The sequence below is a fragment of the Biomphalaria glabrata genome, chromosome 10 (genome assembly GCF_947242115.1).
Source record: "Biomphalaria glabrata chromosome 10, xgBioGlab47.1, whole genome shotgun sequence".
Classification (NCBI taxonomy): Eukaryota; Metazoa; Mollusca; class Gastropoda; family Planorbidae; genus Biomphalaria; species Biomphalaria glabrata.
Window position 1 is genome coordinate 42,836,545 of NC_074720.1, and position 26,732 is coordinate 42,863,276.

The window sequence follows — 26,732 nt, forward strand, 5'->3', positions numbered from 1 at the left end:
CTTTGAGCTCTCGACTTTGTCATAGAGTTCTTAAGCTGTCCCAATGAGAATTCAGTAGCTGTGTCTATATCTATTTCCATGTTGGCTAAAGTAATATCATATGTAGGTTTGTACCCAGCAAACTTCCTGGCAACTCTCTGCACAATCTCTCATACAATGGCAACAATCAATAGAAGGATGGCCTGAGACATGTGATCAGAAAATATTGGTTAACTTTATCAGATTTGATGAATAAGTCAAAATGGGAATGTCTTTAGTATGTACAGATCTCAGTGTACAAATTTTTTTTTCAAGAAATTACCTAGCTCCAGTCTGTGGTAAAGTATGCTTCAACTCTTTATTGATGTATCCTTTAAAATTATTTCCGTAAAGAGTTTTTATTTTCTATTATATACGTGTGTGTGTATACCCACTTTTAAGTTTTAAGTAGAAAACATTAATGTTATTAGTTTGTTTGATTTGGACAAATTAATCCTGTGACTTAACCAAGCTAACAACTGTAAGTGTCCAGCCCCATTCGTGTCTGCACAGCTAAACAAATTAGTGCACATTTTTTAAGAACTCTTTTGTTAAGAAAATTTGACTAGTCTCTTGTTTGGTTGAACTACTATGTAGTATTAGACTAGTAATACACAAAAACCTAGACATATGTACTTTTTGTTTTTCCCAACCAATTTAATTTATTTATTCATATAGTTCTTACATTTTAAAATTATTATCTAATTTATTTTGTTTTATTTTGTTTATGTTTATTTCAGCCATTTTTTTTTACTACCCCCAAAAGCAAAATCTGTTCATTATGTTTTATATTTCATTAGGATATTCTTGACCCATTTTTACAGTTGGTAGATGATTGGAATTAACTTATTAACAATATAGCTTTTGATAGCTATTAAAAATTATATCTTATTTTGTACATACTTAAATAAAAGACTTGATTTCAAGATGAAGATACATTTACCTAAGCACTTTCACCTTTGCTTTCATGTTTCTTGTAAAGCAAAATAACTTCATAAAACATGTTTTTTCCTTCCAGGAGTTCTCAAGCATGGAATCACAGTCTCCATTTTGAGGAACTGAAGTTTGTCCAGCAGGAGTTGGGTGAGTGCTTAGTGTATACAAAGTAGTTGGAGTCTGTTAGGTTTTGATGTTTGGTCTGTTAGGTTTTGATGTTTGGTCTGTCAGGTTTTGATGTTTCGTCTGTTAGGTTTTGATGTTTGGTCTGTTAGGTTTTGATGTTTCATCTGTTAGGCTTTGATGTTTGGTCTGTTAGGTTTTGATGTTTGGTCTGTTAAGTTTCGATGTTTGGTCTGTTAGGTTTTGATGTTTGGTCTGTTAGGTTTTGATGTTTGGTCTGTTAGGTTTCGATGTTTGGTCTGTTAGGTTTCGATGTTTGGTCTGTTAGGTTTTGAGGTTTGGTCTGTTAGGTTTTGATGTTTGGTCTGTTAGGTTTTGAGGTTTAGTCTGTTAGGTTTTGATGTTTGGTCTGTTAGGTTTTGAGGTTTAGTCTGTTAGGTTTTGAGGTTTGGTCTGTTAGGTTTAGATCTTTGGTCTGTTAGGTTTTGATGTTTGGTCTGTTAGGTTTTGATGTTTGGTCTGTTAGGTTTTGATGTTTGGTCTGTTAGGTTTTGAGGTTTAGTCTGTTAGGTTTCGATGTTTGGTCTGTTAGGTTTTGAGGTTTGGTCTGTTAGGTTTTGATGTTTGGTCTGTTAGGTTTTGAGGTTTAGTCTGTTAGGTTTTGAGGTTTAGTCTGTTAGGTTTTGGGGTTTGGTCTGTTAGGTTTAGATCTTTGGTCTGTTAGGTTTTGATGTTTGGTCTGTTAGGTTTTGATGTTTGGTCTGTTAGGTTTTGATGTTTGGTCTGTTAGGTTTTGATGTTTAGTCTGTTAGGTTTTGATGTTTGGTCTGTTAGGTTTAGATCTTTGGTCTGTTAGGTTTTGATGTTTGGTCTGTTAGGTTTTGATGTTTGGTCTGTTAGGTTTCGATGTTTGGTCTGTTAGGTTTTGATGTTTGGTCTGTTAGGTTTTGATGTTTGGTCTGTTAGGTTTTGATGTTTGGTCTGTTAGGTTTTGATGTTTAGTCTGTTAGGTTTTGATGTTTGGTCTGTTAGGTTTCGATGTTTTGTCTGTTAGGTTTTGAGGTTTGGTCTGTTAGGTTTTGATGTTTGGTCTGTTAGGTTTTGATGTTTGGTCTGTTAGGTTTTGATGTTGTAGAGTTGTCTCTTTGCCTTTCCAGTTATTCAGTTGCTTAGATACAAGTTTTGAATCTCACTGCAGGTGTCATGTTTTGTTTCACATTTCAGAGTTCTAATTGATGATGTTGGCTGGTATGCTGGAAGAAATGACACCTGTCTAGAAAATATTAGTTGAATTATAAATACTGCTTTTGAATATCTTGTCTTCCATGCTCCTGTATCATGCTCAGTGCACTTTGGTCTTATCCCTTCTCAAGACATGTTGGAGGGGGAGATTTCTGTCTTTCTATAAAATAAAGCTTTAGTCAAAGTTTTAATAACATTTAAACTACTATATATAGAATTTTAGCTTGATCCCCCCCCCCCCCCCCCAGTTGCCACTGGCCAACACAGTTGTGCTTTAACTGATTCATGGATCTGCATAGCATCAAATAGATTTCTGTGAATAATCAGGCTAAGTGTTAGGAAACTACTTACCATTCAACAGCTCAGCTGGGTCAGACACCTATCCCGCATGAGGGATGGCCAATGTCAAAGCAGGAAACTAACAGATGCCCCCCTGGAAGCACTGTAAAGATCAACTCACTAGCTTAGAGAAAAGAAGCTGGTTGCATATGGCCTTTGATAGAGACAGTTGGAGAGCTTTCACGAAGGTTATGGGACACACAGTTGAAGCCATGGCGAATGTTCCTGTCACATTTTAAAATTTTGCCACGAAAATAAAAGATTTACCTGATTAGCCGACTTATTTATCTATAATCTAAAGGACAAAGTAAGGCCTATGTATGTATTTGTATCCCAGTATTTTATACTTGATATTAATATGTCGGCATATAAACTGGTCAACCTATTTTCACACTCTTTCATTTTTGTGGCAAAATATTTTTTAAATTTGAAGGGAACATTTGCCATGTTTGACATAGATGCACATCCAATTCACTAGATCAGTAATAACCAAACTAAGGCTTGCGGGTTGCAGGTCACATCCAGCTAATATCAAATATAAAATACTTTGAAAACAGGCTTACCTTATTCGTTGATTAGTTCCTTTCTTAAAAAGAGATAAATTTAGAGCCTTCCGGTGGTAGGAGGGACATTAAACATACACTACTGTCTCTGCCATGATCTAAGTAACCTTTATGCCAAGTTTTAACAAGATTGGTCAATTAGTTTTGATTTCTGTGCAGGACATAAATACATACATATACCTTACATTCAATTTATATATACTAGATGTTCACATGTACTTACAGCTAGGAAGCGCCAACTAGAAGGTCCTTCAGTCCCTCCTCCTAGTTCTGACCACTCGCCCAGAGCTACCCCACCGTCCATGCTGAGCACAATGGCTGAGGTCCACGATTCATCAATAGGAGTCCGGCGTCCAAGCACAGATCCTTCATTGCTGAGTGGGGCTGCAGCCATCATGGCAGAACGAAAGCTGAGTAAACAATTTAACTCTCTGGCTCTGCTAGGACCACTGGCAGACTATGAGTGGATCAGTAAAGTGCCAGGACATATCTATGAACTAGTGAGTTGAAAGTGTTTTTGACTATGCTTGAAGAGTCAAGTTTCTGTTAGCCTTATTTAATTGTAAAATAAAATTGCTAGACATGGTTATGATAATTTTGAATATTTACTTTAATGCCAGAATTTTCAAAAGTAAGTCTAAGTTTTTTCTTTTGTTTGTCTTTCAAGTTTAAGTTGGAAGACTTGGATGGAAGACCACTCAAAGGATTAGTCTACAAAAAGGTAAATGTCTTTGGTTTAAAACCTCTAACTGGAGAAATGATAAATTAACTCTGCCCTGGTTGCCATGATAACTAGTACATTAAACCATATTTATCTCTTAATCCAAAAAGAAATTAGACTGACCTCATCAGGACATTGAGATTTTTAATCGTTTTGTTTTTAAAACTTAACGTTTAGGACTCTGAGCCAGGAATTTTTTAAAAGAACAAAAAGTACCATTGCAGTGGGCTTTTTAAATGTTTAGATTTACAGTAGATATCAGCAAACCTAAATACTGGTACTTTCTTTAAGGCTTCAAGAATGCTCACTGACTTAGATCCTCCTGTGACATTCGAGCATTAGGCAGAAAGCTGTCTCCAAAGAAATCAGTCTACAGCAATGTCTGCAGCGTCTTCCCAGCAGGTGTCCACTGCCCTGAGATCCTCCAAGGAGGTGGGGCACCAAGTTATATGAGGACATCCCTTTTTGCATTTTCCTTGCATCAGCCTCCATGTTGTTGCAGAAGATATATTCCCACAAATCTCATGCGATAACCTCATTAAGTGGTCAAGTGCAAGAATTTTTACATAATAAAAACTTCTTGTAAACTCTGGCTTGACTATATTTGAGATGCTTTTTATTTTAAACTTCACAACTAAGACTTGACTAAAACCATATCTAATTACTATAGCTATTTGAACTAATTCATCATGTTTTAGGCTAGCAATAGAAGTAAATTACTATAAAATGTATTATTTTTTTTATTAATTTAACTCACACTGTTAGATCTACATCAACTGATTAGCTGCAAGGATGACGGCCTGACCAATAAAATTATAATAAAACAATAGTTCTTATTAGCCTTGGGGTAGCAACACAGCTTTGCCACTGTACTGACTGTAAAATTTTAATTCAGAGATTAAGTTTGTAAATACTAATACAAAGTTTTGCTATTCCATTTGATTCTGTTTTTTTCCCCCTCTAGAACCTTGACCTTGGCATTGATATTGAAGGAGGAATAGGCTCGCCGTTAGGGGGCCGCATTCTGGTTTCTGCTGTGTATGAAGGAGGTGTGGCTCAGCTCAGCGGTATGTCAAATGATCATATTGGTAGACAGTTCTGACATTAGGTCAGGCTGTATAGGATATAGTTCGCTTGCTATGATGTTTATTGGAACCTTGATAGAGATGGCTTGTTAACGTTAAACGAGTGACCCTTCTTTAGACTTAATGTCAGTCACTGTGGCACAGAGGTCTGAGATGGCTGCTGACGACATTGAAGCTGTGGTTTTTATATCAGAGTTTTTATCTACTAAACCAGGGGTTCTCAACCTGTGGGTCGCGACCCCCTTGGGGGTCGAATGACATTTTGCCAGGGGTTGGCTAAGACCATCGAAAATATGTACTGTTTTTTGTCTATTCTTCTATTTTGTGTATGTGTGTCTGGGGAGGGGGGTCGTTGCAGAGTGGGGGATTGTAAAAAGGGGTCACCGGGCTTAAAAGGTTGAGAACCGCTGTACTAGACTGTCTGTTGACCAGGTCTACAGGGCTCAGTTTGCTCCTCAGCTATCTTAATTAATAAGCTGTTATACAATAACAAAGTTATTCCTGTATCAAAAGGCTATGTACCAGATAATGTCAAATTACTGCTCCACAGAGGTAAAACAAATATCTTCAGTTTTTTCTAGAGGATGTCAAAAAAAATATTATTAAGGAAAAATGATGTTGATTTGTTGAAAATTAATTTTTCTCTCCGCTTAAAAATATAAAATGCTCAAATTTAAAAGAAAAATATTTACATTTCTATGTGGTCAGAGATATGTATTCTTGTTAATGATAATTCTGTTCAATTTGAGAATTAATTCATTTTTTTTAATGTAAGAAATTGAATGAAAGAGAATGTTTTGTTTTGTTTAAAAAATGTTAAGAAGTTTCAAGAAAAAAAAAAAAAAATGTGTAACTCTTGTTTCCACAGAAAACATTTTTGACTAACCTAACTCTAATCAATAATAGAATTTTGAAAACAAGGCAAATGACTAATCAAAATCTAGCCATTGATAGGAGCTTGTAAACAATTAAACCAATATGAGCCTGTCTATTGTAATGCCTTGTCTATTGAATAGTGTGTCTTAAATATATTCCCTATTAAAAAATTTTTCTTAAAGGTAAATAGAATTAACCTTTTTTCTTTCTTTTCAGGTCAAATCCAGGTTGGAGACCAGCTGATGATGGTCAATGGTCAGTCTTTACTGAATATAACAATTCAGCAAGCTGAACAGATATTGCAGCAAGCATCTCTTACAAACAGGGTAATGTTTTTCAAACAGTTTTATGTGTTTCTTAAATGGTATTGGAAAATTGAATAGCTTTAACTGCTTAGCCTAAAAGAATTCAGACCTCTGAAAGTAAATGCTATAGAAGATGGCAGGTTATAAAATAGAACTACATGGAGAAGAAAAAAAATTGTTACGATGAGAATAGAAGTTTCTCAGTGAACAACAGGAACTGTCATTTAGACACAGCATTAAAAATTCTCAGTGAACAACAGGAACTGTCATTTAGACACAGCATTAAACATTCTCAGTGAACAACAGGAACTGTCGTCATTTAGACACAGCATTAAAAATTCTCAGTGAACAACAGGAACTGTCGTCATTTAGACACAGCATTAAAAATTCTCAGTGAACAACAGGAACTGTCGTCATTTAGACACAGCATTAAAAATTCTCAGTGAACAACAAAAATTGTCATTTAGACACAGCATTAAAAAGGATTCTTATACTTCTGAGTACCTTGGGAAAAACACACTCACCTTAGTACCAAAAGAGAAGCTGCTTGCACAAATGTGTAGCATTGGATCACTTTGTCTCCTGAGAAATTGGTTCTGACATTTAGACACATCATTAAAAAGGATTCTTATACTTCTGAGTACCTTGGGAAAGAACACACTGACCTTAGTACCAAAAGAGAAGCTGTTTGCACAAATGTGTAGCATTGGATCACTTTGTCTCCTGAGAAATTGGTGCTGACATTTAGACACATCATTAAAAAGGATTCTTACACTTCTGAGTACCTTGGGAAAAAACACACTGACCTTAGTACCAAAAGAGAAGCTGCTTGCACAAATGTGTAGCATTGGATCACTTTGTCTCCTGAGAAATTGGTTCTGACAGTTTCCTGGCCTAAAATTGGATAGAAATGGCAAATCTGTCCTGACAGTTTCCCCCAACCAAAAAGTCCGTCTCTCTTTTTGTGCATACAGTCACCTCCATGAAGCCACTTAAAGGTTAAAATATGTTTTTTGTCCCCCGACACCAAATAACATCCAAAGGATAAATCTGCTGTCAGATTTTCAAGATACTATCTCTTGTAAAATGTTTGTTTTACATAATTCGGATGTTCCTTCAGAGTTGAAGATAGTTAACTTCCTAGTCCAAACCTCCCCGCAGGATGACGGGGGATGGGAGCGGGCAGGGTTTGAACCCTCGACCGTCGATAAATCCGAACGACAGTCCAGCGCGCAAACCGCACCACCAGGCAGCCATCTTCTAACAGAGAAGTCTTAGTTAACTAGGAAGTCATTGTGTCAAGGAGCAGAACTTTTTTAACCTTGGTCTCCATGTACAACTGTTTCATGTCTCTACTCACTTATTTCAAATAAACTTTAAAGATCAGATAAAATAAAGTTCTGGCTTTAGATACTTCACTTAGTATAATTTCATACCAAACAAAAATGACTTTAGCACATGTCATTTTTTATCTTATGCAAGAATGAAAACAAAATATTTTAAATTGGAAGACAAGACTTAGAAACTTTAATGTAGTATTTAAATCTAATCAGAGTAGGTTTGTGTAGCTTTGAAGCATTGTTAAAACTTAGCCACAAGTATTTATCAGAGTAGGCTTGAGTAGCTTTGAAGCATTGTTAAAACTTAGCCACAAGTATTTATCAGAGTATGCTTACATAGCTTTGAAGTATTATTAAAGTTTAGGCTCAAGTCTATATCATTGTTTTTTATTTTCAGGATCAGATTGACATTTATTATTGTGAGACAACATTGGTGAATGATGAAGACAACACGTAAGTCTCTTTGACTCACTGGATAGTTCACCATCAAAGTCTTATTTTGACTTTCACTCATTAGACTCACTGGATAGTTAACCATCAAAGTTTTATATAAACTCCACTAACTGTCTTTGACTCACTGGATAGTTAACAAATAAAGTTTTATATAAGACTTTCACTAATTAGACTCACTGGATAGTTAACCATCAAAGTTTTATATTGACTTTCACCCATTAGACTCAGTGGATAGTTAACCATCAAAGTTTTATATAAACTCCACTAACTCTCTTTGGCTCATTGGATTGTTCACCATCAAAGTTTTATATAAACTCCACTAACTCTCTTTGGCTCATTGGATTGTTCACCATCAAAGTTTTATATAGACTAAGTAGAACACATAGTGCGCTTTCATTCATATGGTTTTAATTCTTTTCTTTTCCAGGACCTATTTTTAAATAGACCACACCTTCCAATGACCAAGATGTCAGATGGACTTGATTGTTTACCTTGACAGCATTTAATCAACATACTGACTGACCCTTTCAGTCTGTTGTAGTCACTTAATTATCAGCACAGTTCTAGAAATATGTGTCATGTGCATATATTAAGTCTGATTGGATTTTATAGCGAGAACTTCAAAGTCTGAACATTTTGTCAAAAACAGTTTCAATATTCAAGAGGATTTTTATATGTACAAATTCACTTCGTATTTATTCTTCTTTTAGACAGATTTTAATTTGATGACTTTGCTAGCTATATGAATATAATGACTGTTGGTACTGTTGAGTACATTCTAGACTTGACATCACTCTAATTAAGTATTGAAACAGTGTTGTGCATTTTGTCTAAATTCAGAAGGGGTAAATTGGCAATTTTTATAAGTTTTCAGTTTCAAACAATATCAAGGTGCTTATATTAAAAGGTCACTTACCAACTAAAAATAAAAATTAGTTTGTGCTAGCAGTGAAAGAGCTTGGAAAGTTGATTTCACACATTACTAAATAGTGTAATTAACTCACAGTCTACTTACTAATTGACATAGCTAGTCAACCCTTCCCTACACAGCTAGCTAGCTATTATAGAAGAACATCCCTTATGATAGAAAGGACATTTTTGGGAACAAGGATGACACAAAATAAACTACTGAACTAATTGGGCAGATACTTGATATAATTACCTAGTCAGGACTGAACTAATTGGGCACTGATACTTGATATAATTACCTAGTCAGGACTGAACTAATTGGGCACTGATACTTGATATAATTACCTAGTCAGGACTGAACTAATTGGGCACTGATACTTGATATAATTACCTAGTCAGACAAGTTTTTACTAATTAATACATTTGGAATGTTTACTTTCCACTTGTAAAGGGGCAGCTGAAATCTTGAAGTGAAGCTGTAGTCGAGCATCTAGGGAAGTATTATCGATTCATAGCATAGTATGCATAGACAAACAATTGTCATTGTTAGATTCTAATTGGATGAAATGAATGTATTTATTACTTGTGTTGTCCTGTTGTTTTTGAACTGTGATTGACTTGATTGTTACTAGTCATCTCTGTGTTAATTGTAGATATAAAACTTTGTAATAAACTATTTTCTACAGAAGCTTTAAGTGTAACTCAGGTTCTATCTTCTTATCTTATAGATTACAGATGCTGCTGCAAACAAGAAGATAAATATGCCCTACGCATTTCATGTGTCAATGTAGTCATGCTTGTTATCAATGACTAGAACTCTGCTTTCCTGGTTGATTCAGGCCACCCACTTCTCTAAATGCATAGGGAAGAAGGAGCACTTGTACGAATTTGTTATAGTGCATCAATACTCACTTGTTTTCCTACAGTGGGGTAGCTAGGTTGGGGGAAGGAGAATTTGAAAATCCCCCCCCCCCCCCCAAATGAGTGTTTTTTTTTTACATTAAAAATGAAATATAACAAAATTCAGGGGCCCCCAAAGAGGTCAAGCCCCTCAGGCCCCCAAACGATGGAAAATTCCCAGCTACGCCTGTTTTCCTAGTTTCATTCTTGACGCTAAAGTTGTTTTTAACACTCAATAACACTTCTAGTGAGACAAATCTTTGAGGACAATGTAAAACTTAAAAACTTGGAATGGCTGTGGTGACCTTCAACCAAAAGAGAAATATTACATTAAGGGATTTTGAACAAAACATTATGAAACAAACAAAAACTTGTGACTATTGAAACATTTATTTCAAGCAATAAATATTACAGCCAGACAAAAAATGTCTAAATAGAATCTAGCCAAAAAAATCTACATCAACTGAAATCATTTATAAAGTCATTTTTGAACACCAGCAATTAAAATGTCACAAGTGTACATAGCATGTTGAAATTGTATTTTAAGTCTGAATGTATATAAAAATTGTCACTGTTTGGAAATATAAACACACAATCATTGTCTAGAGTCTAGTTGTTTCTGTGTGATCATCACATTGGAGGTTATAACACACAATAATTATAGAACCACCTTGATTGCAGATACAATAATTAAAGAACCACATTGATTACAGATACAATAATTATAGAACCACCTTGATTGCAGATACTGCAGTTAAAAAAAAATAAAAAAATTATCAGTCAATCACAGTAAATATTTATAACATATAAGCCCTAAAAATTGTGTATAGTCAATGTGTAGTCCCAAGACAGTCAGTGTGTATAGTCAATGTGTAGTCCCAAGACAGTCAGTGTGTATAGTCAATGTGTAGTCCCAAGACAGTCAGTGTGTATAGTCAATGTGTAGTCCCAAGACAGTCAGTGTGTATAGTCAATCTGTAGTCCAAAACAGTAAGTGTGTATAGTCAATGTGTAGTCCCAAGACAGTCAGTGTGTATAGTCAATGTGTAGTCCCAAGACAGTCAGTGTGTATAGTCAATCTGTAGTCCAAAACAGTCAGTGTGTATAGTCAATGTGTAGTCCCAAGACAGTCAGTGTGTATAGTCAATCTGTAGTCCAAAACAGTCAGTGTGTATAGTCAATCTGTAGTCCCAAGACAGTCAGTGAGTATAGTCAATGTGTAGTCCCAAGACAGTCAGTGTGTATAGTCAATCTGTAGTCCAAAAGACAGTCAGTGTGTATAGTCAATCTGTAGTCCAAAAGACAGTCAGTGTGTAATTCAATGCATAGCCCCTAGACAGTCAATGTGTAATATTATGACTTGAATTATGGTGACCAGATTTTCCAAGAAATTTTTACAAAAAAAAGTAACAATCCAACAAAGATCCTTTTTTTTTATAGCACAGCCTACTCATAAAACAATCAACATTTGTGGCATGTGATAAAAAAAAACCCTAAGTCACTTGAAAAAGTTTCAATTTAAACTTAACAAGTCAATGTCTCTGAGCTCCTGACATTTAGTTCAAACAAACTGCTTCTTCTGCTTCTCATGAGTTACAAATGTTCCTTCAAAGAAGTTAATTACATCCAACGTGTATGCATGAGTCAAACTAGTCTTGCGAGTTAATTAGAGACTAACAGATACTGCTCAGTAGTAGTGACCCTGTTATAAGTAACTTATCAGGGTTTTTTTTTTGCTGTTGACCTTTCCAAACGCCTGATTTTGTAAAGTCACAGAACATTAATTCATTGTTATGTGGACATAGGTAATTTGCAAGTTAATAAAATGAAATACTAAATGCAATGTATCTACATGCTGCTGAATCAGACAAACAAAAATATCCTCCAAAACAAATGTTCAAAGTTTGTTTGTGAATGCTAAAAATGAAAGAAATATATATCTATACATAAACAGAAATCTGAAATGTCTAAGTACAGAGAGAGAGAGAGACATAAAGAGGTAAACAGACCGGAAGGTAAATAGAGTGAGCAAGGCATGAAAACATAAAATGGCATGTTCGTAAAAAAAAAAAAATTTATTTTACATGTTTCAGATGTTCCTTCAGAATTGAAGATAATGGCAGAGTTGAAGGTAATTGCAGTCCAAACCTCTTACAGGATGATAGGGGATGGCAGCGGGCAGGGTTTGAACTCAGGACCATCAAGAGCACTGAATGACAGCCCAGAGTGCATACCAAACAACCAGGCAGCCATGATATAGTGAATACAAAATATTTGACTTCATACAGCATAAAAACTTGTAATAACTATTACACAAAAGGACTTCCATCAACTGCAGGAAGACATTATCAAGCTTCTGGAGAGAGCATTATGGGTAGTTAACTAGATCAAATAATAATTTACCCTTTGTAAACAAAACGGTATAACAATGTTGTGAACACATTCTCATGTGTTACACAAACATAAAAAAAAAAAGCAACTATGATATCGACACCCTTCAAGATTTAATACACCGGAGTAGCCTTAAAATCTTAAAAGGTAACAAACCTTTAGCTAAACTGCCCAGTCACAGAGTCCTATAAGCTAAACAACCTGGATTATATTAAATGAAATATTTTGTCACTGACACTGCTGCTCAAAAAGTTGTTTATAGTCTGAATTAATGAGCAAGCAGTAATTAGTACTCACTCCAAATAACATAACGCAAGGATTGACAAAATCTTGTAGCAGCCGGAACCTTTTTTTTGGTTTCAAATGATATAAGTCTACATGGTACATGAAAAATACAAATTTGAACAAAATAATAAATAGTCAAACAGCGTAGCCAATGTGTTTGTTGACAAAATATATAGGTCACAATCACTTTGGGGCTATCATGCCTGATAACAAATGAAATAAGAGAATTAATATAAATCTATGTTAGAAAATTTTAACACCAGGCAATAAAAATATAAATAACTCATGGTTTATGGATATCTATAAGTTAATCATGGGCCACAGTACAGAATTATACATCATCTGCCCTATAGATTGCAAGGTCCGAAAGGGGAACTTTTAAAAATTAGTTTTTTTTGTTTAATTTGCGTTTGAAAAGAAAAAGTTGGTAGCTCTCACTTAACTACGCTGGAATGTGGACATTTTCAGTAATTGGCGTCAAAAATCAATCTTGATGCAGACTATTATAAGCAGCAATACATTTGAAGCTTAACTGGCGTTGTAAAAACAATGGTAACATGACGAAACAAAATACTGAATTGATACCCTAAATATCTGTTAAAAAAATAAACAGACCAAAAGATGTTTTATTTTTCTTACAGAAGTTCAAAACCTAAAATGGAAATTCCTCAACTTTATCACAACTTGCGACTTCCTGTTTTTGTTTTAACAATTTAGGACATTCCTTCAAAAATGAAGATTATTATGTCCTAGCCTTAACATCCTGCAGGACAGCAAGGCAGATGGCAAGTTTTGAACTAGGGACAACAGTCTGAAGCACTTACTACACAACAGGTAAAAGATGTGTGCTTAAAAAGTGTTTTATAAGGAAAATAAGTTTATTTTTTTAAATAAATAAGAATACAGATGTAAAATAATGGCATCAGGATATGAAATTGTGAAAAAAAGAATGAGTTATGACTGAACACTCAGAAACTGGACGCTACTGTTCATGGATGCTTGTTCAAAGCTATTTGTAATACATAATAAACATCACAGCCAACGATAACATTAAAGCAGCAGTCATTTTAAATAGAAGCTCAATAAATGTCAATGTAAATGATAAGCTGGAGAAACAATTTCTCAATAGCTGGTTTGAAAAATAGATGAAAACCACTGTTCATGTTGCACAATGTCTAGTGCAATGTCATTGAAAAGATTGAGGCCAGGTTTTTATACTGACATATTTTGGTAAAACCTGAAAAATATTCATGTGTCGTGCCCCCAATGGTTCAACAAGACTAAGGGATGTCCAAAATGTTGGACCTGTTTTATGTCAACTTTTTAAATCTGCCTCAAGCTACAAGTACATTCCTACTTGATGAGTCAAATGTTTAGCCTTAATGACTAGTTTTAAGTAGAGAGCTACAAAAATATTTCATAAAAATGTACATTTTGTATATATATTATAAGATTAAATAAAATGAAACAATTTTTCTTTGGCTAAAAAAACTCTTTCAATTTTGAGTTGATAAAAAGAGGAAGTACATTTTTCAGGGGAACTGAAACAAGGACAGACATGATTGGCTAGTTTTGTTTATTTATAGAATCTGCCTTATAGATCGCAAGGTCTGAAAGGGGAACTTTACTTTTTAAAAAAATTATTTGGTCATTTCTTTCTTCCGGTGGATTCCATTGGACGCTTCTTACTTCTCTAGTTCCCCAGAGAAACAAATTAGAACAGCAGCCTACACGTACATCTAGATCTCGGGTTAAAATGAACACATTCTTTGACGTTGTCATTTTACATTTTAATTTTCAAAATTGTTTTTTTAAAAAAACAAGAAAAAAAGAAAATACATGAGAAACTTTACACAATTGAATAATTACATAAAACTATTAAACAAGATGGTTTAGGAAATAAAGAATAGCAAGGTTCTTTGAACCCATGCCTTTAAAAATGGCAAATGTACAAATCTAAAAATGATCTTTGGCTTTCACCGGTAATATATTCCCTCATTTTTTTTTTCCAATTTTAAACACCAGAAAAAGGTCAGAGTCACTTTTAAAAAACTTAAAAATCACTAAACCAATCTTTACATTGGAAGATTCACATCTAATTATTACCTCATCTGCAAAGAAATAAGATAAACTTTAATAGAAATGAAACATAAAAATTGGGGTGAATTTAAAATGTCCAGATGAATATTGGCATGATCTTTGGCAAGATTTCTAGCTCAACAATTTTGTTCTTTCATTCACTTCCTCTCTGTCAGAATCTTGCAGCCGCTGGTCCAAGTGTGTCACGAGGGGGCGTGTTCGGATCTCTAGCTCAAACTTGTCAAACTCTCGGACATAAGTGAAGAAGAATGAAAGAAACGTGAAGGCCGTCACCCACTCACCAACTGTACTAACCAAGTGAGCAGCATAGCCCTGTAGGAGGAGAGCAAACATCACATATTTAACTCTATCCTAGGAGAGCAATCAACACATAATTAACTCTATCCTAGGAGAGCAATCAACAAATATTTAACTCTATCACAGGTAAACAACACATATTTCACTCCATCAAAGGAGAGCAATCAACACATATTTAGATCTACCATATGAGATCAATAAAAAATATTTAGCACAGTTAGTGGACAGCTATCAACACTTATTTTAACTCTATCCTAGAAGAGCAATCAACACACATTTAGCTCTATCATAGGAAAACAATCAAAGCCTATTTAACTCTATCATAGGAGGCAATTAACACATATTTAACTCTAATAGAGGAAAGCAATCAACACCATTTAATACCCTTTGTGACAGCAAAGAAGATATATTTGGCCCAATGAGGAAAGAACTAAATTATAACATAACTTCTCTTTCAAGAATGCATTGTGATTTCTCTTGTGACAACGATGTACAATGGTATCATGTTATCAAGAATGGCACCATTAGTAACACATCCTAGTGTTCTGAGACGAAATCAGAGAGTCTTTGAATAAAATAAAGAACTCTTCATCTTTCCTTGCGTAGCCACAATACGTTTTGATGTGCCACAGAGACAAGAAAACTGACCTATATATATATATATATATATATATATATATATATATATATATATATATATATATATATATATATATATTGAAACAAGAGTTTGCTATACTTACTGGATCATCTGGTAGCCATTTGAACTTGTTTGGTGAATGCGTTTTGGATGTCCATTCATTTAGTGCTATGGCTGCTGAAATAACAGCTACAATTTGGTCAAGAAAAAATATTGAAACTTGGTTGGATCGAAGTGATCTACTGAAATCAACACACACTCTCAATTAGAAAGCAAGAAGTTATCATATTTCAGAAAAAATTTTTTTTTTTCTCTAAACACTTAAAAGGACATGTGATTGTTAGGATCATGGGTTTCTGTGGTCAATGATTCAGAAGTGAGATAGTTCTCATATGACTGTGTTGGAAAAATGCTTCTATATCCTCTAGTTACCCCCCATATCCCAAATGGGTGATGTAATATTTTCTGTTGTGTTGTCTTTATATGAAAAAAGAGTCATTGTAGTCTTCGGTTGCCCACGTGAGGATCAATAAAGCAGTCTTAGTCTTAGTAATAAGAAACACAACTTGGAATGGGTGCATGCATGTTTGCATATTTTCTTCATCCTTCTTCTACAAGAGACAAGTTTTTATAAGATCTTCTATTTTAACAACAAATGAAAAAATGAAATATCAAATACTTCTTACTATTCCAACATTTAGTTCAAGCCTTATTAAAGCTAGCAAAAAAAAAAATCTAAATGTAATACAAGCAAAACATAGACTGAGATTTCAGGAAACAATCTAATTTTTTTTTTTAGGTCTAAAGGCTGAGACTCTTCTACTCACTAAAAATTCTTGACCACTCAACTGCCCCAATCCAAAATAGGTTTTAGAAAGTAGCAAATACTAACAACAACTAAAACAACAATTCAATAATCAAAAAACTCTCAAAGGATACTCAATAATAGAGCCACTAATGACATGAGACTTATGGCAAGTCGTATGGTGCAGATACAGCGGCCATTGTAATCAGGACACATGTGAAAGGACAGAGCGGCTTGAAGAAAACAGTACAAGACGCCGAGAATGAAGGTCATCCCAGCACCGATGATATGCACTATTTCAACATCGGTACCTTCCTATATAGATACAAATTCAAATTCTAAACTTTCACATACACCTACATTTTCAGAATTGTTATGGAATGTGTGTGTGTATAGGCTGATGTAATTTTGAGAAGGATTGGCATCATACACAGTGTATAAAAGAGGGGAGATAACTGATAAAAGAGGGATGCAGACAGAAACATGTTTGAATATGTTATGGTGAGAAAAATAAATTTTTAGTGAGTTAACATTTTGTGAGTTAAGATTTTGTGAGTTCACATTTGGTGAGTTATTTGTGCTTTTTGTTTATTCTACACTGGTATAAAATAATGTAAATATTTGTTAATCAAAATTAAAAAAATTCGAGCTTTATTTAAGTTGGCGTGACATATCATATAAGGATAAATTCGAATCAATATCTGGAGCTACAGAATAACACATCCATCCATCCCAGTGGAGCTACAGCCAATGGAGGGCTCTGGCCTGCTTCAACACATCCATACATTCAAGTGGCGCTACAGCCAATGGAGGGCTCTGGCCTGCTTCAACACATCCATACATTCAAGTGGAGCTACAGCCAATGGAGGGCTCTGGCCTGCTTCAACACATCCATACATTCAAGTGGCGCTACAGCCAATGGAGGGCTCTGGCCTGCTTCAACACATCCATACATTCAAGTGGCGCTACAGCCAATGGAGGGCTCTGGCCTGCTTCAACACATCCATACATTCAAGTGGCGCTACAGCCAATGGAGGGCTCTGGCCTGCTTCAACACATCCATACATTCAAGTGGCGCTACAGCCAATGGAGGGCTCTGGCCTGCATCAGCAAATCCTTCCATTCAGATCTCTCTTAAGCTTTTTGTCCCAATACCCAAAAGTCATTGTAGATCTGCTTCTACATTGTTGATCCATCGTACTCATGGTCTGCCTTTGGGTTGCATGCCGTTTAGTTTAAGCCAGTATACAATTTTTACTACTCTGTTCTCTGACATTCTATCAAGGTGACCTGCCCAACAGTCTGTTCTTATTTATTTATGTCCTTGGCACAGTCTGCAAAAGCTGGCTAGAAGAAGAAGAATGTCACTAAAGATTGGTCTCCATACAACTGATATATCTCATGGTTAGTGCATGTCCTCCACCCAGTTTCCTCTTGTAAGCATTATAGATTTTTCTAAGTATTTTCCGTTCCCAAGTATCTAGTAGATTTTCTATTTTTGGTCAGTGTCACATGACAATACATATCAATAAATGGGACATGACAATGAAAATTTTAAAGTTAAAAAGAAAAGAGAATCCATTATTTCAAAGTCATAAACATTATTTAGAAGAAGGTTAGGAAGATATTATATATTGGTGAATGGTAACTAGAAAGAATAATTGATGCTATATCTCAAATTAGATTATAGTTAAGTTTGAGTTTTGAGTTTAGGCACATCAGCACAATTTAGGCCATGTTGTGCCCGTAATCCTTTAAGGATCACTCTCCCTTTAAATAACAAGGGCTAAATTCTATACCGTTAAATCATTAAAAACAATGTCTATTCACAGTTAAAATAGTAAAGGTAGTAAAAATGTAATAATTTGGTAAAAATCTTATGTAAACAATATATGTTCACAAATTCATAAATCAGATCTTGTTAGACAACCCCACCTCCCGGACAAAGCCCAGTACCTTCCCAGGGTCGACATTATCGAATAGTGTTTTTAAGTTGTGTGCTCTAAAAAATTTCTCCCAGTATAGTTAAGTATAATGAAACAGAAATAGAGTTTGTTTTGAAGTAAAAGTAGGATTTGGGGGGGTTGGGCTAGTATTTTGTTCAGGTTGGTTTGACAACTGGAATGTCCAAAGTAGGCCTATTTATTAAATGGTAAAACTGAACTTAGGAAATAAAAGAATAAATTCTCTATCGTTTTCTGTGTAAAAATCACCAAAATATTTCAGTCCCTACAGTAATCCTTTTTTTTTTTGTTTTTTATTTATATTTATGAAGAACAAGGATTGAGAATTAAAAAAGAGAAAAAAAACTTTTTACCTGAAAGTTGGCAACTATAGAAACGCCCAGTGCTGCCAATACACCGAAGAAAAGTGATACTTTATTTAGCCTCCGTAACTTGTGGTCATCATTGGAGCGATGAGAGATCGCCTCGACTGCTTTGTAGCGAACATACATGGTACTGAAAGCTAAAAAAAAAAAAAATTTTGTTATTTTCATAATAAATCTGATTTTGTGAAATCTACTTATTTTTTTAAAGGATTTATGAACCATTTAAAGACTGCATCACAAATGAAGAGATTAGAGACAGGGTTACTACAGCGATTGGACCCCACGACAACCTGCTAACTATTGTAAAAAAAAAACACAAACTAAAACTCTATGGCCATATCACAAGGCCTTCGGGGCTTGCAAAGACCTTTCATCATGGAACAGTACCAGGAAAAAGAAGAAAAGGCAGACAGAGAACGTGATGAGAAGACAACATAAAAGAATGGACAGGCCTGCCATTGAAAGAGGTTCCATCCAAATCTTGCATGGTGCCCCAACAATCCAATAGACTAATTAGGTGATGAACCATTTATAAATTATGTTTTCACACATTATATTCTCAAAGGAAAACTACTGAGTGTTTTAAATAGAATTAATATCTGATTAAGATCCATTAACTCTTAAGGCCCTATGTTCCATGAGGAACACAAAGAAAAGATGAATGATAAACTCTTTCTCATGGGGGGCCTATGTTCCATGGGGAAATCAATATAATGCTTTTTAGGACCAAAAGTTATTTGAAATTTGGATAATGAAATAAAAAATTAAAATTCACCAGCTATGTACAAATCACCTAGATCAACATCTAGGAAATATTTTATGATCTAGATTGAATAAAAAATTCACAACACTTAATAAATAAAACATTTTTTAAAAATGTATTCATTTCCCATCTTACCTAAGAACGCTGCTATATTTAAGAACTGTCCAAATATACAACTTTCTGGTCTATTGGACCCAGTGTCACTGAGAAAAAAAAAAAAAGAACATTGAATTAAATGTGTGATTATGAATTTCGTTACTGTGGACACAAGGTGGGAAGAGGCTTCAGACATTGCCAGTTACAGATCTTTATGCAAAATCTAAGTCTAAGTAAGTAATTTTTTCTTCAAACTGAAAATTTTACTTTACATCAGATTACAAAATATTAAGAATCTTCTGGAGAAAAACTGAAAAGTTAGAGGAAAATATATATCTAAAAACTTCACAGACTAAGAAAACTCTAAAGCTCATGTCTTAAATGATTATTTGTAAAAAAAAAAATAGATTAAATTTTGACCAAAATAAATTTTACTTGAAGGAGTTACTAAGCTATGTCAAAACCTTTTTTTTTTTTATATTAACTTTGTAAAGCAACCACTAAAGATGAAACTCTTCCAATGTCAATTGTGAATGTTTTATTTTTTGTCTCACCTTATATAAGGGAATACTGTACTAACATCATGATTGACAACAGCTATGACATAGGAGACACCTATAGTGATTGCAGCCAGTAGGACCAGTGACACAGGAAGAAGTCCTAGATAAGACATCTTTGAGTTGAAACATGCAGCTGAGGAAATGCAAGAAAGATCAGCATTGTAATATTTTAAATATCAAATATCTTTTCGCAGATCAAAATATTAGTACCCATTAGAATTGTTGACTAAGGTGCGCCCTAAAAAATCCAGAAATTAAAAATCTCAGCATTAACTGAGATTCAAACCCAGAACCCCTTGTTTTGGGAGCCAAGACTTTTACCAAACGGCCTCTGTGTCCCCCACCTTTGCAATTCATAAGATAGGATTAGAGCAATTCGACAAGTTAATATAAATTTATTAATAAATCAGTTGAAGAAACTATTGTAATGGTCGCTGAATCATAACGATTTATTTTGTAGAAAACTACAAAATTTTACAATAATTCTAGATCAGACATTGGTGCCAAATGTGTTTTTTCTTAATTAAAAATTTGGTTCATGTAAATGTACGTTGAATGGCGTAAGGTTGCAGAATGCGAATGTCGTGTAATGCTGGGTTCTTGCTTCCTGAAGTACTATTGACATGTGACAAGACAAATACTATAAACTGACCTAAGTCCGTTTCAGCAGACAAACATAAAGTTTATTTACAACACAATAATAATAATACTGCACTCCTTATTAGTGCTACAAGTCAAGAAATAATTAACAATCCTATCCGCATAACAGCGGTATCAAAGTATCCAATATATTGGTCACAAATCACGTCCGCATCTCAGTGGGTAGCACTGTGTAGAAATATAGATTAACTAATACATGTCTCAAAAGACCACTGGCAACAACTGCCCACAAGTTACTTTCTAACTGAAATTACTACAGACTTTTCTAAGTCGCTACTGTCCATCCCGGACCAAAATATACTTGACCACTCGGTCCAAAGAATACCACTTGACTTAACTAACTTGACTTCACTTGTCTGCTTGACTTGACTGACTGAACTCTAAGTCTAGCTTTATTCATTCTACTTCCTGTTTTCTACATCAGGAATTCCACATGTCTTTTAAGACTGTGACAGTTCATTATTAGTATTGATACAGTATATAACACCAGAGTAATGTTCACGAAGCCTTCATCTCCTTACCTTGTAACAATGTAACATCAAGATTTAGAAAATAAAATTTGAGTTAACCAGGAATGTGAAGCTAAGGTCTGTTTGAAAAGAGGTCTAGGCTATAATATTCAGATCCATATTACCTAAACGAGGCCTTGTAATTTTTTTTAAAGTGGGAATACTGAGTCATATGCATTTGTTTAATGTGAAGGCCAACTTCATTAGCATGTGATAATTATTTAAAAAAAAAAAAAACACACACAATTATCTAAATATTCCCTTAGTGTCACTTTATTATCAGTTATTGTTATCATAAGATAAAACTGTAATTCCAAATTGGTCCACTTTCTACTTTTTAGTCTCTAGACTAAGATATCTAACCATTGATTAAATATGAAGAGATTTCTCTGTTTTGGATGTTCCTTCAGAACTGATGATTATTACATCATAGCCCAAACATCCCACAGGATGTCAGGGGATGGAGGCGGGCAAGGTTCCAACTATTAAGACAACAGTCCTGAGTACATGACACGTGACCAGGCATCCAAATTATACATTGGCTTTCATTCTCTGCCTAAGACTTAGAACATGTACACATCACAATGGCTCATTACTGTTCTCAAAATGAGAAGCCATTGAAAAGTATTTTCTTAAGGGAGAAGTCAGCAACTTCTATAAATGTGTCAAGTTTCTTTTGTTTTCTGTGGGAGAAAGTTTTAAACATAGACCCATGCCTCACACTGCGCTCTGTCTGGGTGTGGAGATGAACTTCCCCTAGATCAGGGGTTCTCAACCTGTGGGACGCGACCCCCTTGGGGGTCGATTGACGATTAGCCAGGGGTCGCCAAAGACCATCGAAAATGTGGATTGTTATTGTCTACTCTTCTATTGCTGCATGTGTGTGTGAGTCGCGGCAGAGTGGGGGATTGTAAAAAGGGGTCGGCGAGCATAAAAGGTTGAGAACCGCTGCCCTAGATGAACTCATCACCCTTGACAAGCAAGAATTTTTGAGCCGGCTGTGACAGTAAATGTGCACGTACTGAATGGTCATCTGTGCTATTATGTGTGATTGTATTGACAAACTAGCTGACCTTTATTGTTACTATTTTGTTGAGTGAAATTCAAATAAAGTGTTCTATGTATGACTGTGTAGAAGAGAGTGAGTGAGTGAACAGTTGAGTGCTGAATGAGAGTTGATGGTTACATAGTCATTACATTTTCCTTGATTTGTACTAGATTACTCTTACAGGCTCCATATTAAGTATATGTAAATATGCATATTTATGCACGAGTTTAAACCTCCTTCTAAACTACTGCATATCTGGACAAACGAATCAATCCGCTTGAAGACTAAGATCAACCTCTCTAATTCAATCATCATTACAACAGCCGCCTACACTTGTGAGACATGGACGTCATCCATAAAAGTTAAAAAGAGACTAGAGGTAACTCAACAGTGATGGCTAAGAAAGATTCTTGAAATAACAAACTGAAATCATGACACCAATAGAGATGTTTCTTTGAAATCATGTCACCAATAGAAATGTTTTTTTTTTTAAATCATGTCCCAAACATATCCTTATTCACCAAAGTCAGCTGAAAAGATGAAAGCTAAAACAAGGCCGTGCACATATAGATCTAACATGGCGCCAAACCTTTTTGAAGACCTAAATCTGTCGACACCAGTTTCAAAGAGTCTGTGAAAGTCATTTATAACCGATCTTTATGCAGAGAGCTTGCCCCCACATTGTGCCGAACAGCAAGGGAGAACCTAAGTCTCAGTAAGTCAAGCCATGTGCAGAGTAGCAGGAATTGGAAGTAGGCAGAGTTCTAACTCTGGACCATTTTAATGACAGTCCAAGGCACATACCACTTGACAGGCATCTATGGTAACAAATCCCAATATAGATGTTGTAGGATTTGTAAATTAATATGAACTGCTTTGCATATTTTACATGTTCCAACAGAATTGAATATTATCACATCCCAGCCAAACCTGTAGAAAAGAAAATTGCAGCGGTAAGGGTTCAAACCCGGGACAAATGACATTCCTGAGAGCATACCATACATCAAAATACCCAGAAGCACTGAACCTTACAAAAATAGTAAAGTAAAAGTAATTAAAGTACATCTTTCAGACCTTGCGATCTATAGTATGTAAAAGTCATCTGTTTCTATGGTCAACGTCCCATATGCTAGGACAAATTTGTACAAATACTCTTTCTTCCCTAGTGCTATTAGAGCATGGAATGGGTTGCCTGAGCTAGCCAGGAAAACCACTGACTTTGCAGAATTTCAGTCATTGGTTAATATGCATGACTAAATGCATGACGCGTAGGACGTAATCATCTTCTTTTTTGAAGTAACAACTGTATTATATAAGATAAGATTACGGTTAACAATAATACCAATGAGAAAATATAATCCTAAAATAATTAAAACTAAAAGGATTTTTCACTCCATACTCAAGCATTCTATAAGTCTTTTAGTAGAAATACTGATTGAAATTATAATTAGGAAATCTTAATTCAGTGAAAGATGAAAAAAAACAAACATTTTTACATATCTACTGCCCACAGTTAGATCTAGTCAGAACTGAGAAAGAAACACATTAAATTAGGACTAGCGGATTTAAAAACCACTCACATATCTTTCTGATAGACACCAAAACAATCCTTAAAATTCAAACCTTATTGCTTATTAACCCTCGACCTCCTCCTATCTCAAATAATTCAAAAGCATTTATTTATCAACTTCAACAATAATATTTTTCATATATAGATCAATATTTTATAATATATGTATATGCCGATTATTATAAATGATAATGATATAATTAATTATAATGATCTATATCTAATAAAAAAAAGTTAATAAAGATTTAGAACTAGATCTAATCTAGATATATATATATCATAATCAACAAAGGTTCAAGTTGATTTTAAGAAGGTAATAGTTTAAATTATCAAGAACAAGACTATTACTATTACTAGTTACTTACTTAGTTACTAGTAATCATACGTGCGGATAGACAGCTGCCAAATAATTGACCTGAAAAACTAGGGGCCTTCGATGGGAAGTTTTACCAATCTAAATCTATATTATCTAGATTCTAGTAGATTCTACTAGATAGATCTATTATTATAGATCTAGATTCAAAAACAACATAAAAAATACATTTAAAAATTTTAATAAATATAGATAATAATTAATATAGACATAGAAGATTATAATTATAGATCTAGATATCTGGATCTAATGTAGGCCTAATATATAAATATAATATATTATAGTACATAGATTAATGATAGAAATAGATTAGAAATATTAGAATAGATTCAATAGTTATAATAATTATATTTATAATATTCTTAATTATATAACCTACTTTTTCCAAAACAAAAGTAATAGAGGAATTTAATAAGGTAGATCTAGCTTTAGTGCCTTTAGCTAGAGTCTAAATAATTTCCATGAAGATCTTGGTAGCCGGAGATTCATCTGTTAATACGCCACATGATGTCACATGAATATGACAAAATATCGGATTTGCCAGTATCAATAATAGTAAAAAAAATCAGCCTCACTAGCTAATGTTTACATACAATATAGTCTTGAACTTCAACCCTGTATACTGTATAGTGTATATATATGTCAAGATCTATTTGACGAATTTGTGTACAAACAAAGTCTAAATAAATCTGGAATAAAAGTAACTTCGCTATAAAATATTTATAGTCCTTTTAAAGTATATTGTAGTAGATCTATATAGTATAGTAAAAATCCATCTATATAGATAATTAAATAATCTGGGTCTAGATTCTTGATCTAGATATTACCCAGCCCAGATTCTAGATCTTCGGTAAATCAACAACCTTTCTTTGTTTATATTCTGAATTGACTATTTAAACATTTCTTTTACAAGGAAGGAAAATAAAACATTCACCTATCTATATAATAGGAAAACAATTTCCAAAAAAAAAAAAAAAAAAAAAAATTCTTTTCCCAAAATTTTGTAATCATAAAGATTATATAAATAATAAATATGTCTATGCTTGTAACGACGTCGACTTTTTAAAACTGCGATTGTCCCTTTTTAGATCTAGTCCTAGACGACAAAAACAAATTGTTCATGATCTAGTTCGACGTCTAATTGCATTTATATATAGACATAACGGCCTGTGGGCCTTTCATTATAACTTGCATGCTGACACATACATAAATCAGTTAATTAGCTCGAAATCTGTTCAACTATTGCTATTGCAAGCTTAAATTTGATCCAATTTTATTCAGAACGAACCTCTCGTCTGCTGTTTCTTCCTTTTCGCTGACGTCAGGGGCGGCACATTTTTAGGGTGTCGAAAATTTGAGTAAGACATCAATCTCTTATCCAGCAGCTTGAAGAGAAATGAGCGTCAGGCGTTACGCAATGCATTCGATAGTGTGTTCGTGGAGTGGGGGGGGGGGGCTGATCCTCAAACGGCAATATTTATTTAAAAAAAAAATAATAATTATGCGCCTTGTGACCATGTTACTTTACATTGAAGACCAAGGTGTGGAATTCACCCAGGACTATGTATATATATATATATATATATATATATATATATATATATATATATATATATATATATATATATATATATATATAGCCTATATATATATATATATATATATATACTTATTACATATGTTTGTTTCTTATATAACAAAGAGATGGATTCGAGCGACACCAATCGTTACAGCAGGCCTGAACTGTAGGCCCCTACTGGACACTGACCTGCGACGTGGCGACGAGCCTTGGCTATGTTTTATCACGCTCACATCTGCAATATTTTAAGTTTCAATATCACTGCCTGGTATGGCAATCTGAGCATTAAAAATAAAGATAAACTTTATAGAAACCTAAATGCTGCTGGTAAAATCCTTGGCAAAAAAACAAACCCCATTTGGGCAGTTGTTTGAGACAAACATCTATAAAAAAGCTAACAAGATCCTCGAAATAAAGAATCACCCTTTGTGTTAGGATTTTGTGATTTTACCATCACCAAAGAGATACAAGACACCGATAGCAAAGACAAACAGACTCAAACACTCTTTTGTTCCCCTGGCAATCAAATTATTAAATAAGAACAATCTGGTATAAACTTTGTCACATGTTTGTAAAATGTTGTAAAATGTTTTACATGTTTCGGATGTTCCTTCAGAGTTGAAGATAGTTTACTTCCTAGTCCAAACCTCCCGCAGGACGACGGGGTATGAGAGCGGGCAGGATTTGAACCCTCGACCATCGATAAATCCGAACGACAGTCCAGCGCGCAAACCTCACGACCAGGCAGCCATCCATGTAAATTATGAGTGAGTCTGGTGTGAATGTACACTTTGGTTTCTTATAGTTATAATGTTTTTTTGTTTGGTGTATTGCACAAATTGTAAGACAAATTTCCTTACGGACAATAAAGATTATTATTATGTTAGAAATGAACGAGTAGTCATTCTCTGGCGCTG

General features: G+C 34.4%; 2 protein-coding genes across 11 annotated transcripts in view; one reads left to right on the top strand and one right to left on the bottom strand.

Annotated features, from left to right (window-relative positions):
- Positions 1-9,598, top strand: part of LOC106059521 (harmonin-like) — a 32,861-nt gene extending 23,263 nt beyond the window's left edge. For all 8 annotated transcript variants that reach the window (XM_013217160.2, XM_056045175.1, XM_013217164.2 and 5 more), the window contains 7 exons: positions 1,037-1,101; positions 3,447-3,721; positions 3,889-3,942; positions 4,907-5,009; positions 6,120-6,229; positions 7,946-8,001; positions 8,429-9,598. In XM_013217160.2, the coding sequence (XP_013072614.2) occupies positions 1,037-1,101; positions 3,447-3,721; positions 3,889-3,942; positions 4,907-5,009; positions 6,120-6,229; positions 7,946-8,001; positions 8,429-8,441 (676 nt within the window). In that variant the 3' untranslated portion in view covers positions 8,442-9,598. The remainder of the gene's footprint in view (positions 1-1,036; positions 1,102-3,446; positions 3,722-3,888; positions 3,943-4,906; positions 5,010-6,119; positions 6,230-7,945; positions 8,002-8,428) is intronic.
- A 583-nt stretch (positions 9,599-10,181) lies between these two features.
- Positions 10,182-25,081, bottom strand: LOC106059520 (DNA damage-regulated autophagy modulator protein 2-like). Of its 3 annotated transcripts, none has more exons than XM_056045185.1 (7): positions 25,064-25,081; positions 20,071-20,209; positions 19,556-19,623; positions 18,646-18,794; positions 16,463-16,643; positions 15,627-15,712; positions 10,182-14,898 (listed from the first exon to the last, which is right to left on the bottom strand). In XM_056045185.1, the coding sequence occupies exons 2-7, from the start codon at positions 20,187-20,189 to the stop codon at positions 14,698-14,700; spliced, it is 804 nt and encodes a 267-aa protein (XP_055901160.1). In that variant the 5' UTR covers positions 20,190-20,209; positions 25,064-25,081; the 3' UTR covers positions 10,182-14,697. The 3 variants fall into 3 exon arrangements, with proteins under 3 accessions (XP_055901160.1, XP_055901159.1, XP_055901158.1); XM_056045184.1 differs by lacking the exon at positions 25,064-25,081 and adding an exon at positions 24,616-24,668; XM_056045183.1 differs by lacking the exon at positions 25,064-25,081 and adding an exon at positions 21,258-21,404.
- Between the last annotated feature and the right edge of the window lie 1,651 nt (positions 25,082-26,732).